The following is a 21,076-nucleotide window of genomic DNA, read 5'->3' as shown; positions in this document are numbered from 1 at the left end:
ATCTTTCTCCCACAGAGCAGCTGGTAGATTCGAACTGTGTGCCTTTGGGATTGCAACACAGCTTCTTGCCACTTGGCCACCAGAGCTCAAAGAAAGTCTTTTCAGTCTTGTGTAGAACAAATCCCCAAGGAGAAAGGCCAGAAGCAAAATACCTAGAGGACTGGAGGAAGCAGGAAACTAAGAATGAGAAGTTGAGGCATTGGCTAAAGGATGAATATGAAAAAACTGCTGGCATAGATTTCACCGGGGAAAAAGAAAACAAAAATAAAAACTTTGATCCATTTCAGTTTGCTCTAAGTATTTGTAATTTCTAACGATGGTCCTGGGTTGAAGCCTCAATATTATACATTACCAGAACACATCTTGAATGAGGGAAAATGAATAGTCAGGCAGACTGGAATGTTATACCCTAGGAAAAACCAGGACAATGGAAAGGAGTCCTGATGGTGTAGTGGTTAAAGCACGTGGCTACTGACCAAAAGATCAGTGGTTCAAGTCATTCTGTGGGAGAAAGATGGGACTATCAGCTTCTTTTTCAAATTTACTGTCTGAGACACCCTTGAGGCAGTTCGACTTTGCCACACAACACAGGAAAATCCTGAGAGTGTACAGTGTGGCAAATAGAATTGGCAGAAATAGTTCAAAGGGAAAGCACCAAAGAGTGCTCATTTTATTTCTGTAACTGGTGGCTTAGTGGTAAGTACCTGTGTTGCAATCCCAAAGGAACATGGGTAGAATCTAATAGTTGCTCCATGGGAGAAGGATGGGCAATCTTCTGTGTAATTTACAGTCTCTGAAAACCCTCAGCTATGAGTAGGTTCTGACTGCACGGCACCCAACAGCTGTGGCCATTACCGGTGGTTACCTTTTCACTTGTCTGGTACCAGCTATTCATCTTTTCTTTTTAGATTATTGTTGTTGGCTGCTGCTGAGTTTATTCTAACTCATGAAGGCCTCATGTAGGTAGAGGAGAATTATGTGAAACAGAGTTTCCAAGTCTGTGGAAGCAGATTATCAGACTTGTCTTCACAAGGCCCTCTGTGTGGGTTCACATTACCACCTTAAGGCTGGTAGTTGCACACTTAACAACTGAAGCTACACAGAGATTCTTTTACTTGAAGTAAATCTTATTTGTGAAGAAACTGTATGAAGTATGTAACAGAGTATACTGCTGTGTATTATTACTTCATAAAAATGATGAAGACTTTAAAAGTTAATTCTACTAGTGAAGTCCATGGGAAGCTGTGCTGTTAACTCAAAGGAAGTGTCTAGCAGTTCGGATCCACCAGAAGCTCCTCAGGAGAAAGATGGTCAATCTCCTGCACAATTTACACCCTTTGAAAACCCACTAGAGAATCATCAGCTATGAATTGGTTCCAACATAACCAGGGCATAGGTTGGCTCCCACTCTGGGGTGCGAGTTGGTAGGAAAAGGAATTTATAAGTTTCAAGGAATCAAAGTGAGCTTCAGTGAGTAACCACTGTTGGTGAGAGAATAAAATACAAGCTGAAAAGATTAAGAAATAAAAGGTCTATTTCATGTTTCACAAAGTGATGTCTATTATCTTCTTGCCACAAAAGTCACTTGAGAGCTTTGTAAAATGCAGTCTCCTGGGCCCCACTCAACAGTTCCTGGGTCTAGGGACAATCTATGGGGGACAGAGCCCTGAAACCCACACTTAGATATAAGTGTCTCCTGTTTGACTTAACTCCTTTGAAACTTGAGAAGCACCACCCTTCTCTCTTGTCCACAACCTTTCACTGCTTCACTTTTTTAGTAATCTTTTTCATTTTACTTATATAAGACAGGTGATAATGTGAAAAGAAAGCCAAAATAAAAATAGATTCTAAGGAAAAAAGAAACTGCTAAGTCTAATGGAAAAAGTATTATGTGCCAAATAAAAGAAAATCAAGCCCAGAATACAATTGTCCAGTTTTGTTACATGCAAATGTACTTGCATGTTGGGTGATCTTCAATTACTTATTCTCTGCTCATCTTGATTTCTGTATGAATGAAATGAGACTATTGCTAATATACATGAGAGGATTGTAAAAGCAAAATTAAACAGAGTTTGCCTATTTCTAGCACTCAGGAAACTCCACTCATAGTTCATCTGTTATTCCATTTGAGTAGCTGAGTATGTTGGGAAGAGAAGATCAATTTAGGTTGGAAGATAAGGGTTCAAGTCTTAGTTCTGCTGCTTCTTGGTAGCATTACCCCTGAGAGGCCTCTTAAAATCTCAAAGACTCAGTTTCCTGATAGATAAAAATGAAAGATAAAAGTAATTGTTCCCTCCTGTGGCATAGGGGCATGACTTTCTGTCCATAAAGGTGAATGGAGACATTTCAAAGACACAATATCCTCTAAGTTGGGAACAAAAAGAAGGTGCCACGGAAGGTAACAGGTGTTGGAAATCCTGATACTGGCTGGGATGGTGTTGAGTTCCTATTGAAGGACACAGAGAAAGCCATATGCAAGCCTGACATGGCTAATTGGGAGGTGTGTGGTCCTTTTGGAGCCTTTTCCTGAGATGTGACAGAATGCCTGCCAAGACTAATCAAATCCAACTGCTACCCACTTCTGCTGAATCATATGGGGCTGCATTTCAGCATCTGAAGGAACCTGGGATTTATCTCTCTTGATGCTGAAGCCCTAGATAGGAGGAAATGGAAGGTCTGCGAACACAGGTGGTGTTTTCATTTCTCCCTGAATTTGAAGGCTACATCCTCGGGAAGGAGGGAGGAAGGGAGATGAAAGTAAGTGGTGTTAGGGAATAGGATTTGTCTTTTCTAGATCATGAGTTACAATTACTTGTTATTGAGCCAAATACAGAATGCAGGTTATGCTGACTTCCTGGGACAGAGATTTTATGACTCGATAAGAAAGAATTAAAGCTGACATGTATTTGAAATGAAGAGAAAAGGAATAGTAAAGTAAGAAAGAAGTAAAACAATCATGGAAGGACTAATGGAGGGCTGTGTAGTCATTCTCAGGGGAAAACAATAAGGAAGTATATCAGGAATTAGACTTATCATTCAAATTCCACAAAACAGGTAAATGAATATGAATAACTAATGATACATTTACATTTAAACACTGCTGTAAATGTAGACTCATAAGCTTGACCTAGATCTGATGAGACAGAGGGTTAATAATTGGAATACAACTGATAGCATTATCAATAAACTGAGTCATAAAAAGAAATAACAAATATTAGCATTTAGGTTCAAAGAGTAACCACACAAATATAAATTGGGAAGCTCTACTTTAACACATTTTCAAATCAAAAAGGCCTGAGGCTCTTTGATTCCTGTTAAGCCCACTGGATGCCAGCACGAGTGCCAAAACCAAATCACAGGCTGCGTCACAGGTCAGTTCACCTACAAGCTGCACAGGGTCTGACCACATAGATGGTGTTTTGTACAACTCTGGCCATCACGTTTGAGATGAATCTTAAATAAATATCTGGAAGAAGATGAGTTCTTGACATGATAATATGCAATGGGAAGACTAGTGGAAATATTGAAGACATTTATTCTGAAGGTGAGAGGAAGTAAAAGAATTTAGGAGCCACATGCTTCTGCTGTCTCTGTGTGAAAGGTGGTTACATGGAAATTAAGACTGACTCTATCAGAGTGTTGTTGTTGTTGTTGTTGTTGTTGTTATGTGCCATTGAGTTGCTTGTGACTCATAGCAACCCTATGTACAAGAGCTCTAAATGCTTCTATCCTGTGCCAACCTCACCATCTCAAACACACTCATTCCCACCGCTCCACTCCCAGAATCGATCCATCTCATCGAAGGTCTTCCTCTCCTGCACCGTCCCTCCACGCTCCCTAACATGATGTCCCTCTCCAAGGACCAGTCCCACCTTGCAACGTGCCCAAAATATGTCAGACGAAGCTTCAGAATCCTTGCCTCCAAGGAGCATTCTGGCTTCACCTTCTCCAGGACAAACCTGTTTGTTCTCCTAGCAGTCCATGGTATATTCAACACTCTTCTCAGGCACCACAGCTCTCTTTCTATCATCCCTATTCACTGTCCAACTCTCTGATGCATAGCACGTAACTGTGAAGACGAGAGCCCAGATCAGGTGCATCTTAGTCTCTAGCCTGATGTCGTTGCTATTCAGTACTTTTGAGAGGTCCCTCACAGCTGATTTTCCCTGTGCAATTCATCTCTTGATTTCCTGGTTGCTGGTACCAAGAGTGTTGACTGTGGAACCAAGTAAACTATTAACTATCTCAATCTCTTCACCACCCATACTGATGCTGCCAATTGGCCCATTGGTGAGAATCTTTGTTTTCTTGATGTTGAGCTTCAATCCATATTGAAGGCTGCAGTACTTGACTTTCTGCAGCAAGCGCTTCAGGTCCTCCTCAGTTTCAGCAAGCAGGGTTGTGTCATCCATGTAACACAGGTTGTTGATGACTCTTCCACCAATTCTGATGCCACATTCTCCCCCATACAGCCCAGCATCTCGGATGATCTGTTCAGCATACAGATTGAAAAGGTATGGAGACAGAATACACCCCTGATGGACTCCCTTCTTGATTTTGAACCATGTAATGTCTCCTTGCTCTGTTCTGACGACCGCCTCTTGGTCTAAGTATAAGTTTTGCATTAGCACAATCAAATGTTCTGGGATTCCCATTCTTCTCAGAGTCAGCCACAGCTTGTTGTGATCCACACAGTCAAAAGCCTTTGCATAGTCAATGAAGCACAGATAGACATCCTTCTGGTATTCTCTGCTTTCTACTAAGATCCATCTAACATTAGCTATAATATGCCTAGTACCATGATCTCTTCTAAATCCAGCCTGCACATCTGGCAGTTCTCTGTTGACATATTGTTCCAAACGTTTTAGGATAATTTTCAACAGAATCTTGCTTGCATGTGATAATAATGATATTGTTTGATAATTTCCACACTCTGTTGGGTCACTTTTCTTTGGAATGGTAAAGAACTATAATTAATGGGTGAGAATTCCAGAGAAGCCGAGTTTGAAGAATAAATGTGGAGCATTTAGCAGTGTTAGTGGTTTACTGAAGGAAATATCTCTTTGTTTTAAAACCAAATCATCTTCTGGTTAAAGAGTACTTTGCTTCCTCTGATATAAGGATCAATACACTGTTGTTGTTAGGTAACTGTTGAGTTGGAACCGCCTTGGAACTGACTGAAAGGTGAACCCTCCATCAGGTTTTTAGAGGCAGTAAATCCACACAGGAGGAATATTTCTCCTATGGAGCAGCTGGTAGAGTAAAATCATGTCCTTGGGTTGGCAGTGCCAACTCTTTACCACTAAGCCACCAGAGCTCGCTAAAAATCAATGTTGTTGTTGATTGCCGATGAGTTGAGTACGACTCATAGCAACTCTATGAATAAAAGACCTAATGCCTTTCCATAGTTATCGATCGTTTCTTCAAGTTCATAGCATTTAATAGATGAAACCAAATCAGCCCACCACCATCTATCAAGGGAGCTCTGATGTCCTACTGGTAAGAAACTGTGCTGCAATCCCAAAGGCACAGGGTTCAAATCCACCAGATGCTCCATGGGAGAAGGATGGACAACCTCTCTCGTGCAACTCATTGTCTCTGACAACCTGCAGGAGTGTTCACTGACTCCACAGTACACAACAACTACCTAATCATTCTGACTCATAATGACCCTTTAGGGTGGAACCGAACATACCTAGGGGCTTTCAAAGGTTGTAATCTTTATGGAAGCAGACTACCACATTTTCCTTTCCTCGAGGTGCTGGTGGGCTCAAACTGCTGACCTTTTGGTCAGTAGAATAGCACTTTAACAAATGTGCTACCTAGGCTTCTAATAGATAGACTCCAAATGGTAGTATGTAAACGAATATCTGATTTCAGATTCTAGCAATATTTGTGAACATACAGGTTCACATTTAATAATAACACAAATTAGTACCACTTGACCTTAAAGGAGATCTGGGTAGATATACCCTTTACTGGTAGCCCAGTAATAAGAAGCAGTGCTGTAATTCCCAAAGGCATTCAGTTTGAATCCACCAGCTGCTCTATGGGAGAAAGATGGGCAGTCTCCTCCCTTGTGATTTACTGCCTCTGAAAACCTGCCGGAAGGTCAGCTATGGGTGTGTTCTGATTCAATGACACACAAAAATAACATTCATAAATTATAGTCATTTGCTTTGTCATTCTGGGGAAAACATTCTTTGTTAAAGCCAATACTTAGAAAAGCAAAGGAAAAAAAAAGACTTTCTTCTACTTGCATTGTTGTAACTGTTGTACGTTAGAAGTTAATTTCAACACATAACGATCTTATGGGCCAGAGTAGAACTGACTGACAGGATTTGTCAGGCTGAAATTCTAACAAGGGCAGATCTCCAGGCTTTTCTTCCCTTGGAGCTGTGGGTGGGCTTTAATCATCAACCTTTAAATTAAATAGATTTACACCACTAGAATGCTTTCACTACCATGACTCCTAGCTAAGAAAAAAAAAAAATCTGTGTGACATGTTGTTACAAATGTTGTTACACAGAAATTTCAAAGTAAGGAGGTGAAAGTGAACAAAAATATGATTTTGTGTTATTTGAGTACCTTATTGACAAGGACAATAACTTTTCCGAGTGCTGATTCTTTCTTCTTCCTGTCCAAGTGATCCTTGGCAATGTACACGGCCACTCTGGTTTTCCCACTGCCTGTAGGGAGGCATATAATGATGTTCTTCCCTTCCAAGGCTGATTTAGCGACTTCCAACTGATAAGACCTGAGATGCAGCTCAGGTTCAGGGGATGCTCTTCTCATCTCATTCTCTTCATCTGAATGAGGTTAAAAAGAGGGGAAAATGAAGGATAGAGCAACAGGATAACCAAAACAAGGAAGGCTGAAAGTGAACATGGCATCTTATTCTGTTTGCTATATAAAAGGTGTCAGTTCTCCCTTTGCACTAATAAGATATAGCACAGGGTCTCTTGCATGGAAGTGGTGCTCACTGTGGGGAGGCAGTGAATTAGTAGAATGGGTAGCACAGGGATCTTTTCACAGAGAGGGTAAAATTCAATGGCAATTACAAAAAAGGAAGGCTATCCATGGACTTCATGAGTCAGACTTTCCATTTCTTTGTTGAGCCATGATGCCCTACTTCTTTTTGTCAGTCATTCTAAATACAAACTAGAGGAACTGGGAACGTAGGAACAGCCTGCCTTGTTCTATATTCTCCTTATTTTTTATTAGAAGAAGGCATCAGAGTTAACATTACTTTTCCTCAACTGTAAAATTTCATCTGACAACTGAATACCAAACTATATTTTACAGTTATGAATTTATAAAAAGAGACAGGCATAGTGGTTGCAATAATGGGTAATATAAAAGTATGTTTCAAGTACAAAAACAACTGTGAGGAGGGCACGAGACTAGAGAGTGTTTTGTTCTCCTTGATACAGGGTTGCTATGCATCTGAACTGGCTTAATGGTACCTAACAACCAATAACAATATACACCTAAATATACTACTATATGGAGTGTGTATTATAAGCCAACAAGTCTAATTAGAAACAACATTCACAGAGTAAGGAATAATTCCCCTGCTAATCTTTAAATAGTAGGGGTTTTCTAATTAAAAATTCCTAAAATAACTTTATTCACTGAAATATGATTGCTTTTTTCATTTAGTGTTGGTCTTCAGCTTTGTTATCTTATCACCTTTTCCATGTATTCATAAACATTCCTCTGTAACCTGAAGCACAATATATTAAAAATATTTTTAAGTAACACAGATGCATAACTAAATATCTGCTCCTTAAATTATCTTAATTTTATCTTTTAAGTATCTAAGCATATAATATCAACGAAAAAGACAAAAATTCATTAATTTGCAAACATAATAAGACTAAAATACCATATTTTGGCTTAGCAATAATATCTTGACTAGAAATTACCTTTTTATTTCTTTCAGTACAAAAACATGTGAAAAAACATCCTTTTAATATGAAATATAAGAAAATGTAATCTAAAAGCCGAGCTTATCCTCTGCAAAAACATAGAAATCACAGGACTTATCAGTATCTTACTACCCACGAAACAAGTGCTCTATCTCCTATCAATGATTGCAATAAAACTAAACAAAATCCCATTAGCCTCAAAGAAGTTGCTGATGGTTCCATTTCAGTACCGAGATGATTATATTTTAGTAGGTTTGAACTTGTTGTGATAGCACTATCTGAACAGGTAGGAAAATTCACACGAATATCACTTAGTAAGAGCCATCTCCTAAGTTAGCAGGAAGTTTGCCTTCTGTATGGATGAGTAAAGGCAGATGCAATGCATCTAACTAACACCCGATCATCTGCTGGTTTGTTTTCTATGACATTCACAGGGGGGGAAAACCTAATTTGAGATCGCCAGAATTTAAAAAAAATATACGTTCAGTCCTTTCCATTCCTTAACTACTTTGAACTCTGCAGAAACTATACTTGTTTCCTATTATACTAAATTATTCATAGAGTTTTCAAAGGACTGTTATTTCAGATGTGAATGGTCAATCCTGCTACTTAGTTAGCCTCAGTCTGGAAGATTTACGCAAACCTTTCCACCACCGGTGACCCTGCTGGCATTTGAAATACTGATGACATGGCTGTCAGCAAAGTGCAAACAAGGTTCTCTTTAGAGACACGGATGGTGAAACTTTGTCACTCACACTTTGGGCATGTAGTCAGAAGGGGTAAGTCTTTGGAAAAAGATGTCATGCTGGGAAAGGTGGAAGATCAGAGACAAAAACCCATCTCAATAAGATGATTGACACAGTGACTATACAAATGAATATATCAAATGTCATGAGGATGGTTTGGGATAGGCAAGGTTCAGATCTGTTCAAAGGTTGGCTGTGAGTCATAGTTGATTCGATCACATCTAACTGCAGCAACATTATATTTATGTAAAGTTAACATATATTTAAAAGTACTATTATTTCTTTGATAAATAGTTTGCATACATTATCAAAATCCTAGTATTCGGCCCATATTGAGTATTTATCACCTAACTTTTCCTTAAAAGCCAGGGTGTTTTCTAAGGAAGATGTATTTTAAATGGTGTCTAACATTTAAAGTAGTTCCAGGAATTTATTTCGCCTACTCTGCTATTTGATTGAACAAGTTTGCTTAAGAAAATACCGCCAAGGTCTCTTTCTTCATGTCATTCTGTGTACACTTTTGCAACTCTCTCATTCCTGAGAAGTTGGAATCCACTCAGAGCTGGCCCTCCAGCAGGGTTGTGAGGCTACAGATCACATAGAAGAATTCACAACAGTTTCTTGAGGAGCTACTGGTAGCTTTGAATCACCAAAGCAGCTTGGTCTTTGAGTTAATTGCACAACTTCCTGTAGACTTTTGCTTAGGCATAAACAAACAACAAACAAATAGTGTTGTTTCTCTCACAAAAGCTATATATACATTTTAAATAATTTTTTTGTGTTTTATGTGTACCACAAGTAGATCCTTGGATTCAAAGAAAGGAAAAAAAAATAAATGTACAGCTCATTCCCAAGTCTTTCTTAGGAAATTAAACCAAATCAAAGAAGTAATATATCAATATCATATACATGCATATTGGAAATTTATTACACAGATAGATTTGAGAATAGAAGGTTAAAAGAGCTATCATGTTCAAAATTTAATTCAAGAACCAAAGTCAAGATCAAGTACTGACACTTATTTAGACATATTTGTTGGTCATGCCTGTCAAGTCAGAAGCAACTCATAGTTGACCTTCCAGTAGGTTTTCAGAGGCTGTAAAGCAAATGGGAAGAGACTGTCCATCTTTCTCTCTCAAAGCAGCTGGTGGATTCAAACCACTTGCCTTTGGTTTGGAAGCACAACTCCTTACCCACTGTTGTTGTTGGGATGGCATCCATCAAGTCAGAATGGATCCATAGCTAACCCTTCAGTGGGTTTCAGAGGCAGTAAATCACATGCAAGGAGATCGATTGTTCATCCTTCTCCCACAAAGCAGCTCATGGATTTGAACTACATACCTTTAGGATTTAAGCACATGCTCTTACCAATATGCTACTAGATATTCATACTAAGTAAATTCTGGATGCTTATTATATGCCATACACCTTAAAGGAATATAGGACTTTTCTAGGACAGTGTACTGCTGCCCTAGAAATAAAAAATAAAAAAGATGATTAAAGTAATAGATTAAAAAAGACAAACAAATAGATGGCTGGATTGACACAAAAGAACTCTACTAGTGAAGTGAGTTAAATAGAGGCTGCTTACCTAGGGTTGGTAATATGAACCTACCAGGTACTCTATGAGAGAAAAATGAGGCAATCTGTTCCCATAAAGATTTACAGCTCTGGGAATTGTTCTAGGGATAGATTTACTCTGCTCCTTAATACAGGAACTGATAAAGAATTAGCTCAATGATCTTCCATAGTTTAGATTTCCTGTCAAATCTAGAAAACATGATAAGTAGCCCCACATTTCAAAGAAAAGGGAAGAGTAGATATAGAAAAAATTAGACTTGGATTGAATGTGAGAGCAGCATCCAAAGAAAAAGAGCTGGGTGAGTGCTAAATATTCAGCCTGATTCTTGCCTTATCACATCTTGTGACATAGGGATGGAAGAATTTATCCTCCTAAGTAATGAAAAGAGAAATTTGTCTTCTCTGTTACCAGAAGGAGAGACTGAATTAGTGTCACTGAGCCAAGAGCCAATATCCTTTTTAAAGAAGAAATATTTGGGTTTCTATTTGTTTGTTGTTTGTTTGGTTTTGGCTCCCTTTGAAAAAGAGAATCAATTAAATGCAATCATGAAAATGGTATTTGAAACATGCACAAGCTGGGAGTAACATTTGCCTATATTCTACACTAAACACTCGCTGATGACCCCAAAATTAACTCTATACCATATAAGTGGTCATAAAGAAATAAAATAGGGTTTAAATAATAACATTCTATTGGAACTACACCATGTGGCAAATTTCATTCTCACATTGATTTTTGACAGCTGAGTTATTCTTGGAGAGAAAAGGTCTGTCACTGCATGTGTTTGAAATCGACAAAATATTCCTTTACCTATAGTGTGCCACTACAGAAAACTACACCATTCCAGCTGGACAAACATTAATAGGCACTGCCTCAAAATAGTAAGGAAACACTTTCTATATATCAGGCCAGTGTGCATTGCCAAGAATATTACCACTTCATTGAAGCAGCATATCCCTCGGAAAAAGGAAGCGGGGGGGGATAAAACCATCCCAACTTCCCATAGTATAATTAAAATAGTTAAACTTTCAGACTATAACTTATTACATTTTACTATGCCATATAGTACTTTTAATAATTATATTAAAATATGTATCAGACTAGCCTATGGTCTTTATGTCCTGATTAAATGACCTTTAAGTAAGGACAAAGGACAGGTAAAATAAAGTCCTTTTAATATAGACTTCAAAAGTGGAAACACTATGTTTTTCAGTTTCATCAATCTATCGAAATTGTTTTAAAACTGATTACTTTTTCGGTCCATAACATATTCCTGAGTGTATAAAATTTCCTAATTTCTGAATTCTACTACTCATTATGTAAAATGATGATTGTTAAATGCTGACCCAGGCAGAACTTCAAGGGGTGACCCTTGAAAATTTGCTTGTCTTTGAAAATACATTTGCTTTTGAAAATGTATTTGCTTTTGATAATGTATTTGCTTTTCAAAAGGAGGTTGCATTCAGATTTATCGTGTCTTTCATGCAATACTGAGGATGAAAAATCAGCAAATACTTATGTTTGCTAACAGCTTGAAGCAGGTAAAATGCCCTGAACATAGAAGATATATATTAAATATTTATTAAGTGAATTAATATTGTTGAAAATCCCTTACTTAGACAAACAAAAATTAGGATGCAATGTAGAAGCTTAAATACTAAGTATTAGCTAGAGTATATTTTCAGCTCTTGAAGGAATATAATTTACTAAAAAAAGTTAATAAAAGCTTAGGGAGAAAACCACTTATATCCACAAAAAATAAGCACATGGCAAGAACTTAATAAACACTGGCTGACTTGAATTGAAATGAAGTGACCCTTTTTAATAAAAATTAAGGCTATGTCTAACATTGATTTAGCAAATTAGGTTTCTACCACCAATTTGTTTAAAGGGAGAGTTACTGTGATTAAAAACATAAAAGAGGGGGTAGAAGCATTTGGGAAGGTCTTAGGGCTCATAAGTAAACTGTTTTGTCTCTTTTGGCTTATTGTAGATCTAAATCTCTACCATTCTTCTGCTAATGTAGGATATTCTGAAGTCCACAGTATTTTCTGAACATTTTCCACAGTCACAGAACAAATTCACAATAAAGTAATTTACTGGCCATGCTGCTAAGAACTTATTTTTAGTTGTTGTTAAAATTTGTTCATATTAATTATGAAATACTTTAAACATATGGACAAATACAGAAATATGTGTAACAGACATTCAAGGATCCATCCCCCATATTTAGAAGCCGTTAATAATTTATTTCAGAAGCAGTAACAGGAATACACATTCAAAGAACAGAAATACAGTATTTGAAATCCAATAGGCTGAAAAAAATTAAGAAGTCTGATAATAGGATTTTCAAAAGTATGTTATTGTTGCTATATGTTGCCGCGTTGCAACTGACTCATTCCTGACCCTCCATTTGCTTTTGCGGGGGCCATAAATCTTACAAAAGGAGATCGCTCTTCTTTCTCATGTAGAGAAGTTGGTGGATTTGAATCACTTGCCTTTGAGCTAGCAACACAGCTCTTTATCCACCAGGCCACCAGACTTTCCTTGTCAGAAGATTGGAGTATGGGAAACTGGAAATAGGCATTTTTGTTTATTCCTGCGAGGTTATACAAGCAATATAGAGAACAATTTTGTAGACACCTAGTGAAGTTATCATTTCGTGACCAAAATATCTTGCAAACACTTCTATTATGCAAGTGATGTTTACAAGAAGCAGAATTCTTTTAACTCTATGTGCAATATCTATCTTTTCCTGTTAAGAGAGTGGATCTTTTGTGATCTTCAGTTATCTACAAATTTATTGTGCTGATAGTATTGATTTTTGTTTAAATATATTTTAAGAAAAATCAGGGCTGGAAATAAATTTACAAAATAGAAGACAGTTTTCAAATGCAGCAAAATTAACTGAAATGGATCTCATAAATAAAATAGATGGCATGAGGCTATGGAATGTGGAATATGGTATGCCAAAAGGGATATGTCCTGCATCAGAATTAATTGATTGTAAAAGACTTTTAGAAGTTGCACTTTTTAAAAGAAGGTGAATGGCAAAGTTCCAAAACTCTTTCACAGTAGAAAAGAATTGCTTTAATTGCATAAATACATTAGGGAGGGTATGAACAGCCCCCATGCTTTCCACTATATGGTGTCTTATTTCACACTTTTTAAGGTTTACACAACAGTTAGGCAGTACCTGAATCACTTCCCATGGTGCCTGAATCACTGCCCATGTTGCTGTTATGTCCAAGACTTTCTTCTAAGCAGCTGACACTTCCTTCTGCCAAACTTGTGTCTGATTCTGCAAAGGAAAACATTTTAAAATATTTTTTAAATATTTCTGAGAATAAACGTATTTTAACTGCACACCTCTACAGCACACAGTACATACAGTTCAATGCTAGTGGGGAAGGCACACTCAGACAATTCTGAATAAAAGGTAAGAGAGTATCTGGCAAGCTACAAGGAAATAAAATTCTCTATGGATGAGCAGCTGCCGGGCTGGATAGCGGATCAAATACGCATTATCTAGTTAAAGTACTATACATCCAATATGAGAGTGAGTGCAAATTTTAAGGATTTGCCCCCCAAAATAGGACGTAGGTTTGATAACATGCTTTACATAAAAGTACTATTTAGAGCCTGCGAGCTATTTGTATGTAAAATGGCTAGGGTATGGAACTGTACTTAGAGGTTATGAAGACAGTATCAGTGATCAACAAATTTATAAACTCAAAAAATAATTTTCTTTCTTTGGGACAAATACACCAAATCCTGGCTTTGCATTTACAACTAAATCTTAGATGAGGCTGGAAACATTTTTTTTTCTTTATTATAACTGACACAGTTATATCATATGATACAGACTAGCATAATGGGCCTGAGCATGAAATCGTGACAATGGTGCAGGATAGAACAAGTCTCAGATCTGTTGTTCACAGGATCACTGAGTCATAGTCAACTCATTTGTTACACCAAGCAACAACAGTAATTAAACCAACCTTTTATCAAAGAGTTTTTGTTAATGAGTGGCAAATGCACATCCTCAATCAGTATCAATTCTTTAAAAACCTTCTTGTCTTCAAGGGAAGACTTTTTTTTTTCCTTTTCCAAGGCTTTATGCAACCTATTATGAAACTGGTAAAACTTAATGAAAGGTGGTGACCTTTGTTGGATTCAGAATAGAAAGGATTGAGAGGCTTGTTGTTGCCTGAGCCTCGGTTCTCTTTACTTAAAGTGGGACTAATACCTATTCACAATAGCTAAGAGATGGAACACACCCAAAAACCCAGCAGTGGAAGTGCTTTATCCAGAAGTGGTTAAAGAAACTATGGTACATTCACACAAGGGAGTAATATAAAACTTTGAAAAGTAATGAAGAATTTTTTAACACTGCACAATAAGGATGAATCTAGAAGAGACTACATTAAATGAAGTAAGTCAGTCACATACTGATAAATATTGTGTAAGACCACTGTGAAAACAAGGTAAAGAAATGTTTACACCTATCTTCAGTAGAAACATTCTAACGTGATTACCAGGTTGGTGAAGTGAAAGAGAAGCAAACAAAAATTAATAAATAGACTATAAACCATATTAAGATAGTGAAGAGAAAGGCAATATTCAATAAGTGGATGATCAGACATATTAAGTATTATAATCAACATTATAAAAAAGTATATGCTAAAGATTGAAAAACCAGTATGTTTTGTAAACCTTCACTCATAAAAATAAGGAAATAAAACAGGGCTAAGAAGAGTAAACATTATAGCCTTCAAGATGAATTACATCTCAATATTAAGAAAACAAAACTCTTCACCACTGGGTCAACAGACATCTTCATGATAGAAGGAAAAAGGATTTAAGGTGTCAACAATTTCCTTTTATTGGGATCCACAATCAATACCCATGGTAACAGCAGTTAAGAAATCATTGGGGAAAACCTGTTGTCAAAGACCTCTTTAAAGTGCAGCAGAGCCAGGATGTCAGTTTAAAGACTAAGGTGCACTACATCCAGGTCATAAGATGTTCAATTGTCTGTATCCTTCCTAAACGACATGCCTCTGGAAACTCTACGTCATTGTTGTTGTAGTTGTTGATTGCCTTCGAGTCGAGCACAACTCAAAGCGCCTCCTTAACAGAATGCCTGCCTGAAGCCCCTCTACAACCATCAACATTTATCAAAGTTCATAAAGCTTCCGGAGGCATGTTATTTAGGAAGTGGATGCCGCTCCTGCTTCTAACTCTATGAACTTTGATAAATGTCGATAGTTCTAGAAAGGCTTCAGGCCTTTTGTTCATAGGGTTGCTATGAGTTGTGCTCAACTCGATGACAATCAGCATGCATCTGAAAGTTGGATAATGACTAAGGATGACAGAAGAATCAATGCCTTTAAACTGTGGTGTTAGAAAAGAGTACTAAAAATCCCATGGACTAAAAAATGTTTCTTAGAGGAAGTGTACCAGGGTGCTCCTTAGAAGCAAGGATGGTGAAACCATCTCCCACACTTAGGATATGTTGTCAGGAGGAGGCAGGTTTTGGAGAATGGCATTCTGCTGAGAAAAGTAGTGAGTCAGAAAAAGAGAGGAAGATCTTCAACAACATAAACTGACACAGTGCCTGTAAAAATGGGCTTCAACATATCAGAGATGATAAGAATGGGGTTGGATAGGGCATTCTGAGCTGTTGTACAGAGGTTTGCTAGGAGTCAAAGTTGACTTGACAACACCTAACAACAAAAACATCAAATGCAATTATTTCACAAGATTGAATAACTATTAGATAATATCAGATATCGCCAATTCTCAGCACAGTAGCTTAATTGTTATTTATTATTAAAAATAAAGTAAAATCCAAATATCAAGAATGTAATTTTTTACATTCTTAGAATTTATAATATTTCATAATATTTATATGTTATATAATAATCATTTAATTTTAGGTGCCAAATATACTAACTCAGTCCTAGGAAAGTAACTTATAGCTATTTAAAACTAGTCTGAATATCATACATTCAGGGTTGGAAATGGAAATGGGGAAAAAAAATAAAACAGATGGTATTTTGTCAATAAAATGTACCTTTAAAAAGATGACAGGAAATTCCTCAAAATGAAACTTTTTTAGTCAAGTTTATGGAAATATAATTCAGATACTTTATGAGCCACTCTTTTTAGGTATATCATTTGATGAGCCTGATACATCTCTAGTTTTGTGACCACCATCACAGTTAAGACAGAGTTTACTTTTGTTATTGTTGTTGGGTGTTGTTGAGCTATATTATTCTGTGCCATCCTCAAACTCTCTGCCATACCCAAGCCCATTGTTTCAATTCATTTCCTTAAAGGTCTTTCTTTCTCTGGCCCTCTGCTTCTCCGTGCTTCTCATCTTTCTTCAAGGACTATTCCCTCTGACAACATGCCCAAAATACATGAGACAAAGTTTCACCATCCTTGCCCCTAAGTAGCACCTGGTTGCACTTCTTCTAGGAAAGGTTTGTTTATTTGCCAGTCATGGTGTAATCAGTACTATTTGCCAGCATCACAATTCAAAGTATATTTTTACACACACCCTCGAATTCCTTCATTCCCCTTTGTATTAAGCTCCCTGCTTTTCACTAGTTCTGTCTCGATCTCTTTCTCATTGCTATCAAGCCAAGTCGGACTCAGAGCTGCCACCCCAGCACATTTCCAAGGTGTAAACTGCACAGGAAGAGACTGCTGATGTCGCTATCATGTAGCAATTAGTGGATTCGAACTGCCAGAGAAGCCCATAGTCTGTAGAGGGTCAACAGTGCAACTCTCTAGGGACTATGCCACCTGAGTTCCCTTCTGTACTTACAGTTTTGCTTTTTCTGTGTCCTTACAGAAATGAATCCAGGCAACATTGAAGTCTTATGTCTGGCTTATTAAATTTACATAAGATCCCTGAGATTCACTCATTTTGCTTCATGTGTCAGTTACATGTTACTCTTTATTGCTGACTAGTTTTCCAAAGAAAAGCCCTGGTTAAACAGTGAGTAAGCACTTTCCCACTAGTTGAAAAGTGAGAAGTTAGAATCCATTTAGCCACACTGCCGAAGGACATTGCAGTCTGTTCCAAGATTGTTGTTGTTGTTGTTAAGTGCTGTCGAGTCGCAGGTGACTCATAGTGACCCTATGAAGGAGAGTTATCGACGCTTGGGTGGTTCCAAGATTATATGGCCTGGGAAATCGTAGGGGCAAGCTTTACTCTGTCCTATAGAGTTGTAATGAGTTGTCAGTAGCCATGGGTGTGTTGGTTATTCCAAGGAGCCCGGTCTGGTGGCACACTGAGCAAGTGTTTGGCTATTAACCAAAAGGTTGGTGGTGTAGCTCACCAGCTGTTCTTAAAGCTCAGCCTTGGGAATGCTTTGTGGTGTTTCCACTTTCTTGTATAAGGTCACTCCGAGCCAGAATCAACTCTACGACAACTGAGGTTTTTCAATGTCTCATTAGGAGCTTCAGCATGGCACTAAAGATTAAGCATTTGACTACTAACTGAAAGGTTGTTCAAATCCACTCAGAGCAGCCTTGGAAGGAAAGGTCTCATGACCTGCTTCTGACAGTGCACAGTCATGAGCAGACAGGAAGGCATCCAGTCTGCTCCGCCCACACGGTGAGCATCGTGACTTGCAATCACTACACAGCAACGGATCTGGGTTTTGGATTTTAGCATTACAGTGAGTGTCTTTTTGTGACATCTACCTTCCAATCTGGGCCAATCTAATATGCTCAGGAGGTGAAGTAGAATCCTAGAAAACGATACAAATATGCAAGTTATCTCTCTCTTAAAAGGTAAAGCTGATAAGAAATTTGTGAAAAAATTCTCAATGGACATACATACTGTTTAAGTATATTAGCACAGCATAAATACACAAATGTGAAAATACTGTGCTCATCAGTTGTCGTATATTAGCTCTAAAACTCAGATTTGAGGAATCCCTCATGATCACACGGGAAAACCTGGTCGTCTCACTGAGAGATTTTAAATATGGCACTTTGCAATTCCCAGAGGTATGTCTTGTTATAAGCTCAGAGGCGAGTGTGGGATAGAACTGTCAAGTAGAAGAGCATTTCGGGCAGATGTACTGATGAAAAGAGAATATGATTTGTAAGGAAAAGGCAAGGTGTAAAATGAAATGGAGAAAATGTCATTGCAAGAATAATTCTAGGTCTAGAAATACAGGCTAAGATTTTTGAGGCAGGGAAAAATGAATGTTGACATGATTTTCATTTGTTGTTTCAAAAGTTGTAAAGAGAACTAAGAACGCTTTAACATTGCTGGGGGGGGACCCTAATATCTAACATTGTATCATTAAGTTTTCCACTAAGTTATATTCATAGAAATTACATTTTATTTTCATTTCATGTTCTATTCATTAGCAGGTAAACCATAATCCTAAACTTACTCAATGCACGCATATAGATTCCTCCAAGTTTAGTTCTAGCATCCGTTTAAAAAAAAAGGAAGCAATCGATGTAACGAACACAAAGAATTTATGAGTACTATATGATGTTGTTACCAAAAAATAGTGTATTAAGTTAATTATGTAGATTATTTTGATTTAACAAATAAACAATATGCGAAGGTGATATTAAGCTTTCCTAGACATGAGGCTTTCAATATCTTACATGGTAAGTATCAATCATTACCACCTCAGTTTTACAGGTGAGAAACCAAAGCTTCAAGAGGTAAGAGATTCACACGCTCCCATATAGAACTGGGAGCCACCTTAACTGAAGCTATCCATGTTCAATGTTTCATTACTCTCTACCTACACCAAACATAGCTGATGATTTGCATGATGTCTTTTACATAAGCAAAACAATTCCAAAATTACAACCAAAAGTAAAATGTAAAGCTTTTTAAAAACAATATATATACACCTCCACAGCCATGCCAGATTTCCTATTAATCTTGGAACATGGCTTATTTTTCCAAAGGGAACAAAGTTGAAGATTTTATTTTCTCACCGTTTCTAATTTCATTTCATTAATTTAATATTTAAAGATCTATGTTCATTCTTAAACATTTTTCCTGTAAATAAACAACAACAAAATGTAATATGATATATCTTTGCCATTTTAGTGGTATATAAATCTCCCATTTCTACACATACAAAAACAATTGCTTTCTAGGCAGCAAATGCTTAAGTATTTTGATATTTGTGTTTGTAGAAATAAAAATTTAAAAGGAAATTATTCTAATAATAAGGAAATTTTATTATACCTCCCATATTACCAAGAATGAAGAATGGCATTCTTAGAGTTTTTCTTCCAAATTCCCTTTAAAAAAGTATGTCACTCTCACACGTTCAAACACACACTAAAAGCAAGATCAAGAAAATGTTTCTCTAACAAATATTGAACTTCTAAACCAAGATTTTATATATATATATATATATATATATACAGTCTCCTTTGTCATTTTCAAAATATGCAATCTACATTTAAGTCCTAATTATTAAAGTCATGTGTCTGTGATTTTAAAATAGGTCAGATAAAACCATCAACTGGAGGTTGGGTGTTCTGTGAAAGGAAGTCGGATATGGAGGTAAATAGATCAGTTTCAAATCTGAGCTTAGCCACTGCTAATAAATGCTTTCACTTCATGTTGTTGTTAGGGACTGAGGAATTGACTACAACCCTTAGTGACCCTAGCTACAGCAGATCAAAGCCCTGCCCACTGCAGCACCATTGTGACAGAGACACTAGGCTCAAGTCCATTGCCCCAGTCACTTGTCAATCCATCTCATTGAGCATCACCTTTCAAAGTTTAGATAGAAAGTTGCTACTTTCTCACTTCCAATGAATACGATGCTTTTAGAAAAATGAAATGAGTCTTGGAGACAATTCTTAGATTCTGATAAAGCTGAAATTTGAATATTTTAAATATTGAAACTAACTACATTGTATAATAAGTGTTGTTACCTTTTATGAAAATGTTATTTCCTATAGAGGAAATACCAAAGAGCGCTATAAAAGAGCATATAGAGTAAAATTGATGGTAGTTTATAATTAGTAAAGAAAACATATATTTATATATATTCTAATTGAATGAAGGGAAATAATACTCATAAATAACGGATTTTTTGATAATAAGTTTGCAAGCAGCATATTCAAAAAAAAGAAAATAAAAATTACTTTGCTTACAATTTAACCCAGTCCATAATCTGCCTCATTTTACAATCACATCTTGAAAATGTTGCTACTACAGCAGAAATATTAACTGACATCCAGAAAAATTTCATATTTAACATACTGTAAACCTTAAATACTTTAAAATATTTTTAAACCATTTATAAACCAAAAAAGGTTGACGTAGAAAAAAAACACACAAAACCTGAAGGAGCCTCTTGGTGGAAGGTGATTTAGATTTATTGCCATGTAAAGTCTGCCCTCTGCTGGAAAATTCTACTATACCAATTGGTCGACAAATACACTGTTTATTCAAAGAGCGAGATACACTTGATTAGGTAACATCTAAATTCTTTCTTCTTTCTATTTTTCCCAGGTAGTATGCCTCCAGTTTTCAGCTTAGATACATTCCTAACTCCACAAAATACCTCTTTCTTGTCTTTCCTATTATCTCATGCTCCTTCCAGAAAAGCAGATTTGCATTACAGCAGGAGCAAGGCGAAGGGCGAGGGCCTCCCTGCAGACTGAGAATGAAGATGACAAGCAGAGACAGCTCCTGTTCGTGGAACAATTAATCTTTACAAGCCCTTCAAATAATCTTATTCCATTTTTCACGGTAATTTTTCTGTTCGCTCTTAACTCTGACCTCGTAATGTATCTTG

General features: G+C 37.0%; 1 protein-coding gene across 1 annotated transcript in view; it reads right to left on the bottom strand.

Moving 5' to 3' along the window:
• IFIH1 (interferon induced with helicase C domain 1) overlaps window positions 1-21,076 on the bottom strand; it is a 93,686-nt gene that overhangs the window by 30,241 nt on the left and 42,369 nt on the right. Inside the window, exons 4-5 of the mRNA XM_006879359.1 lie at window positions 13,456-13,560; window positions 6,589-6,809 (exon numbers count right to left, since the gene is read on the bottom strand). Of these exons, the coding sequence (XP_006879421.1) occupies window positions 6,589-6,809; window positions 13,456-13,560 (326 nt within the window). The remainder of the gene's footprint in view (window positions 1-6,588; window positions 6,810-13,455; window positions 13,561-21,076) is intronic.

Source organism: Elephantulus edwardii, unplaced genomic scaffold (assembly GCF_000299155.1).
Source record: "Elephantulus edwardii isolate Elephantulus edwardi_28Jun2011 unplaced genomic scaffold, EleEdw1.0 scaffold00003, whole genome shotgun sequence".
NCBI lineage: Eukaryota > Metazoa > Chordata > Mammalia > Macroscelidea > Macroscelididae > Elephantulus > Elephantulus edwardii.
This window is presented reverse-complemented; position numbering and strand designations above follow the sequence as displayed.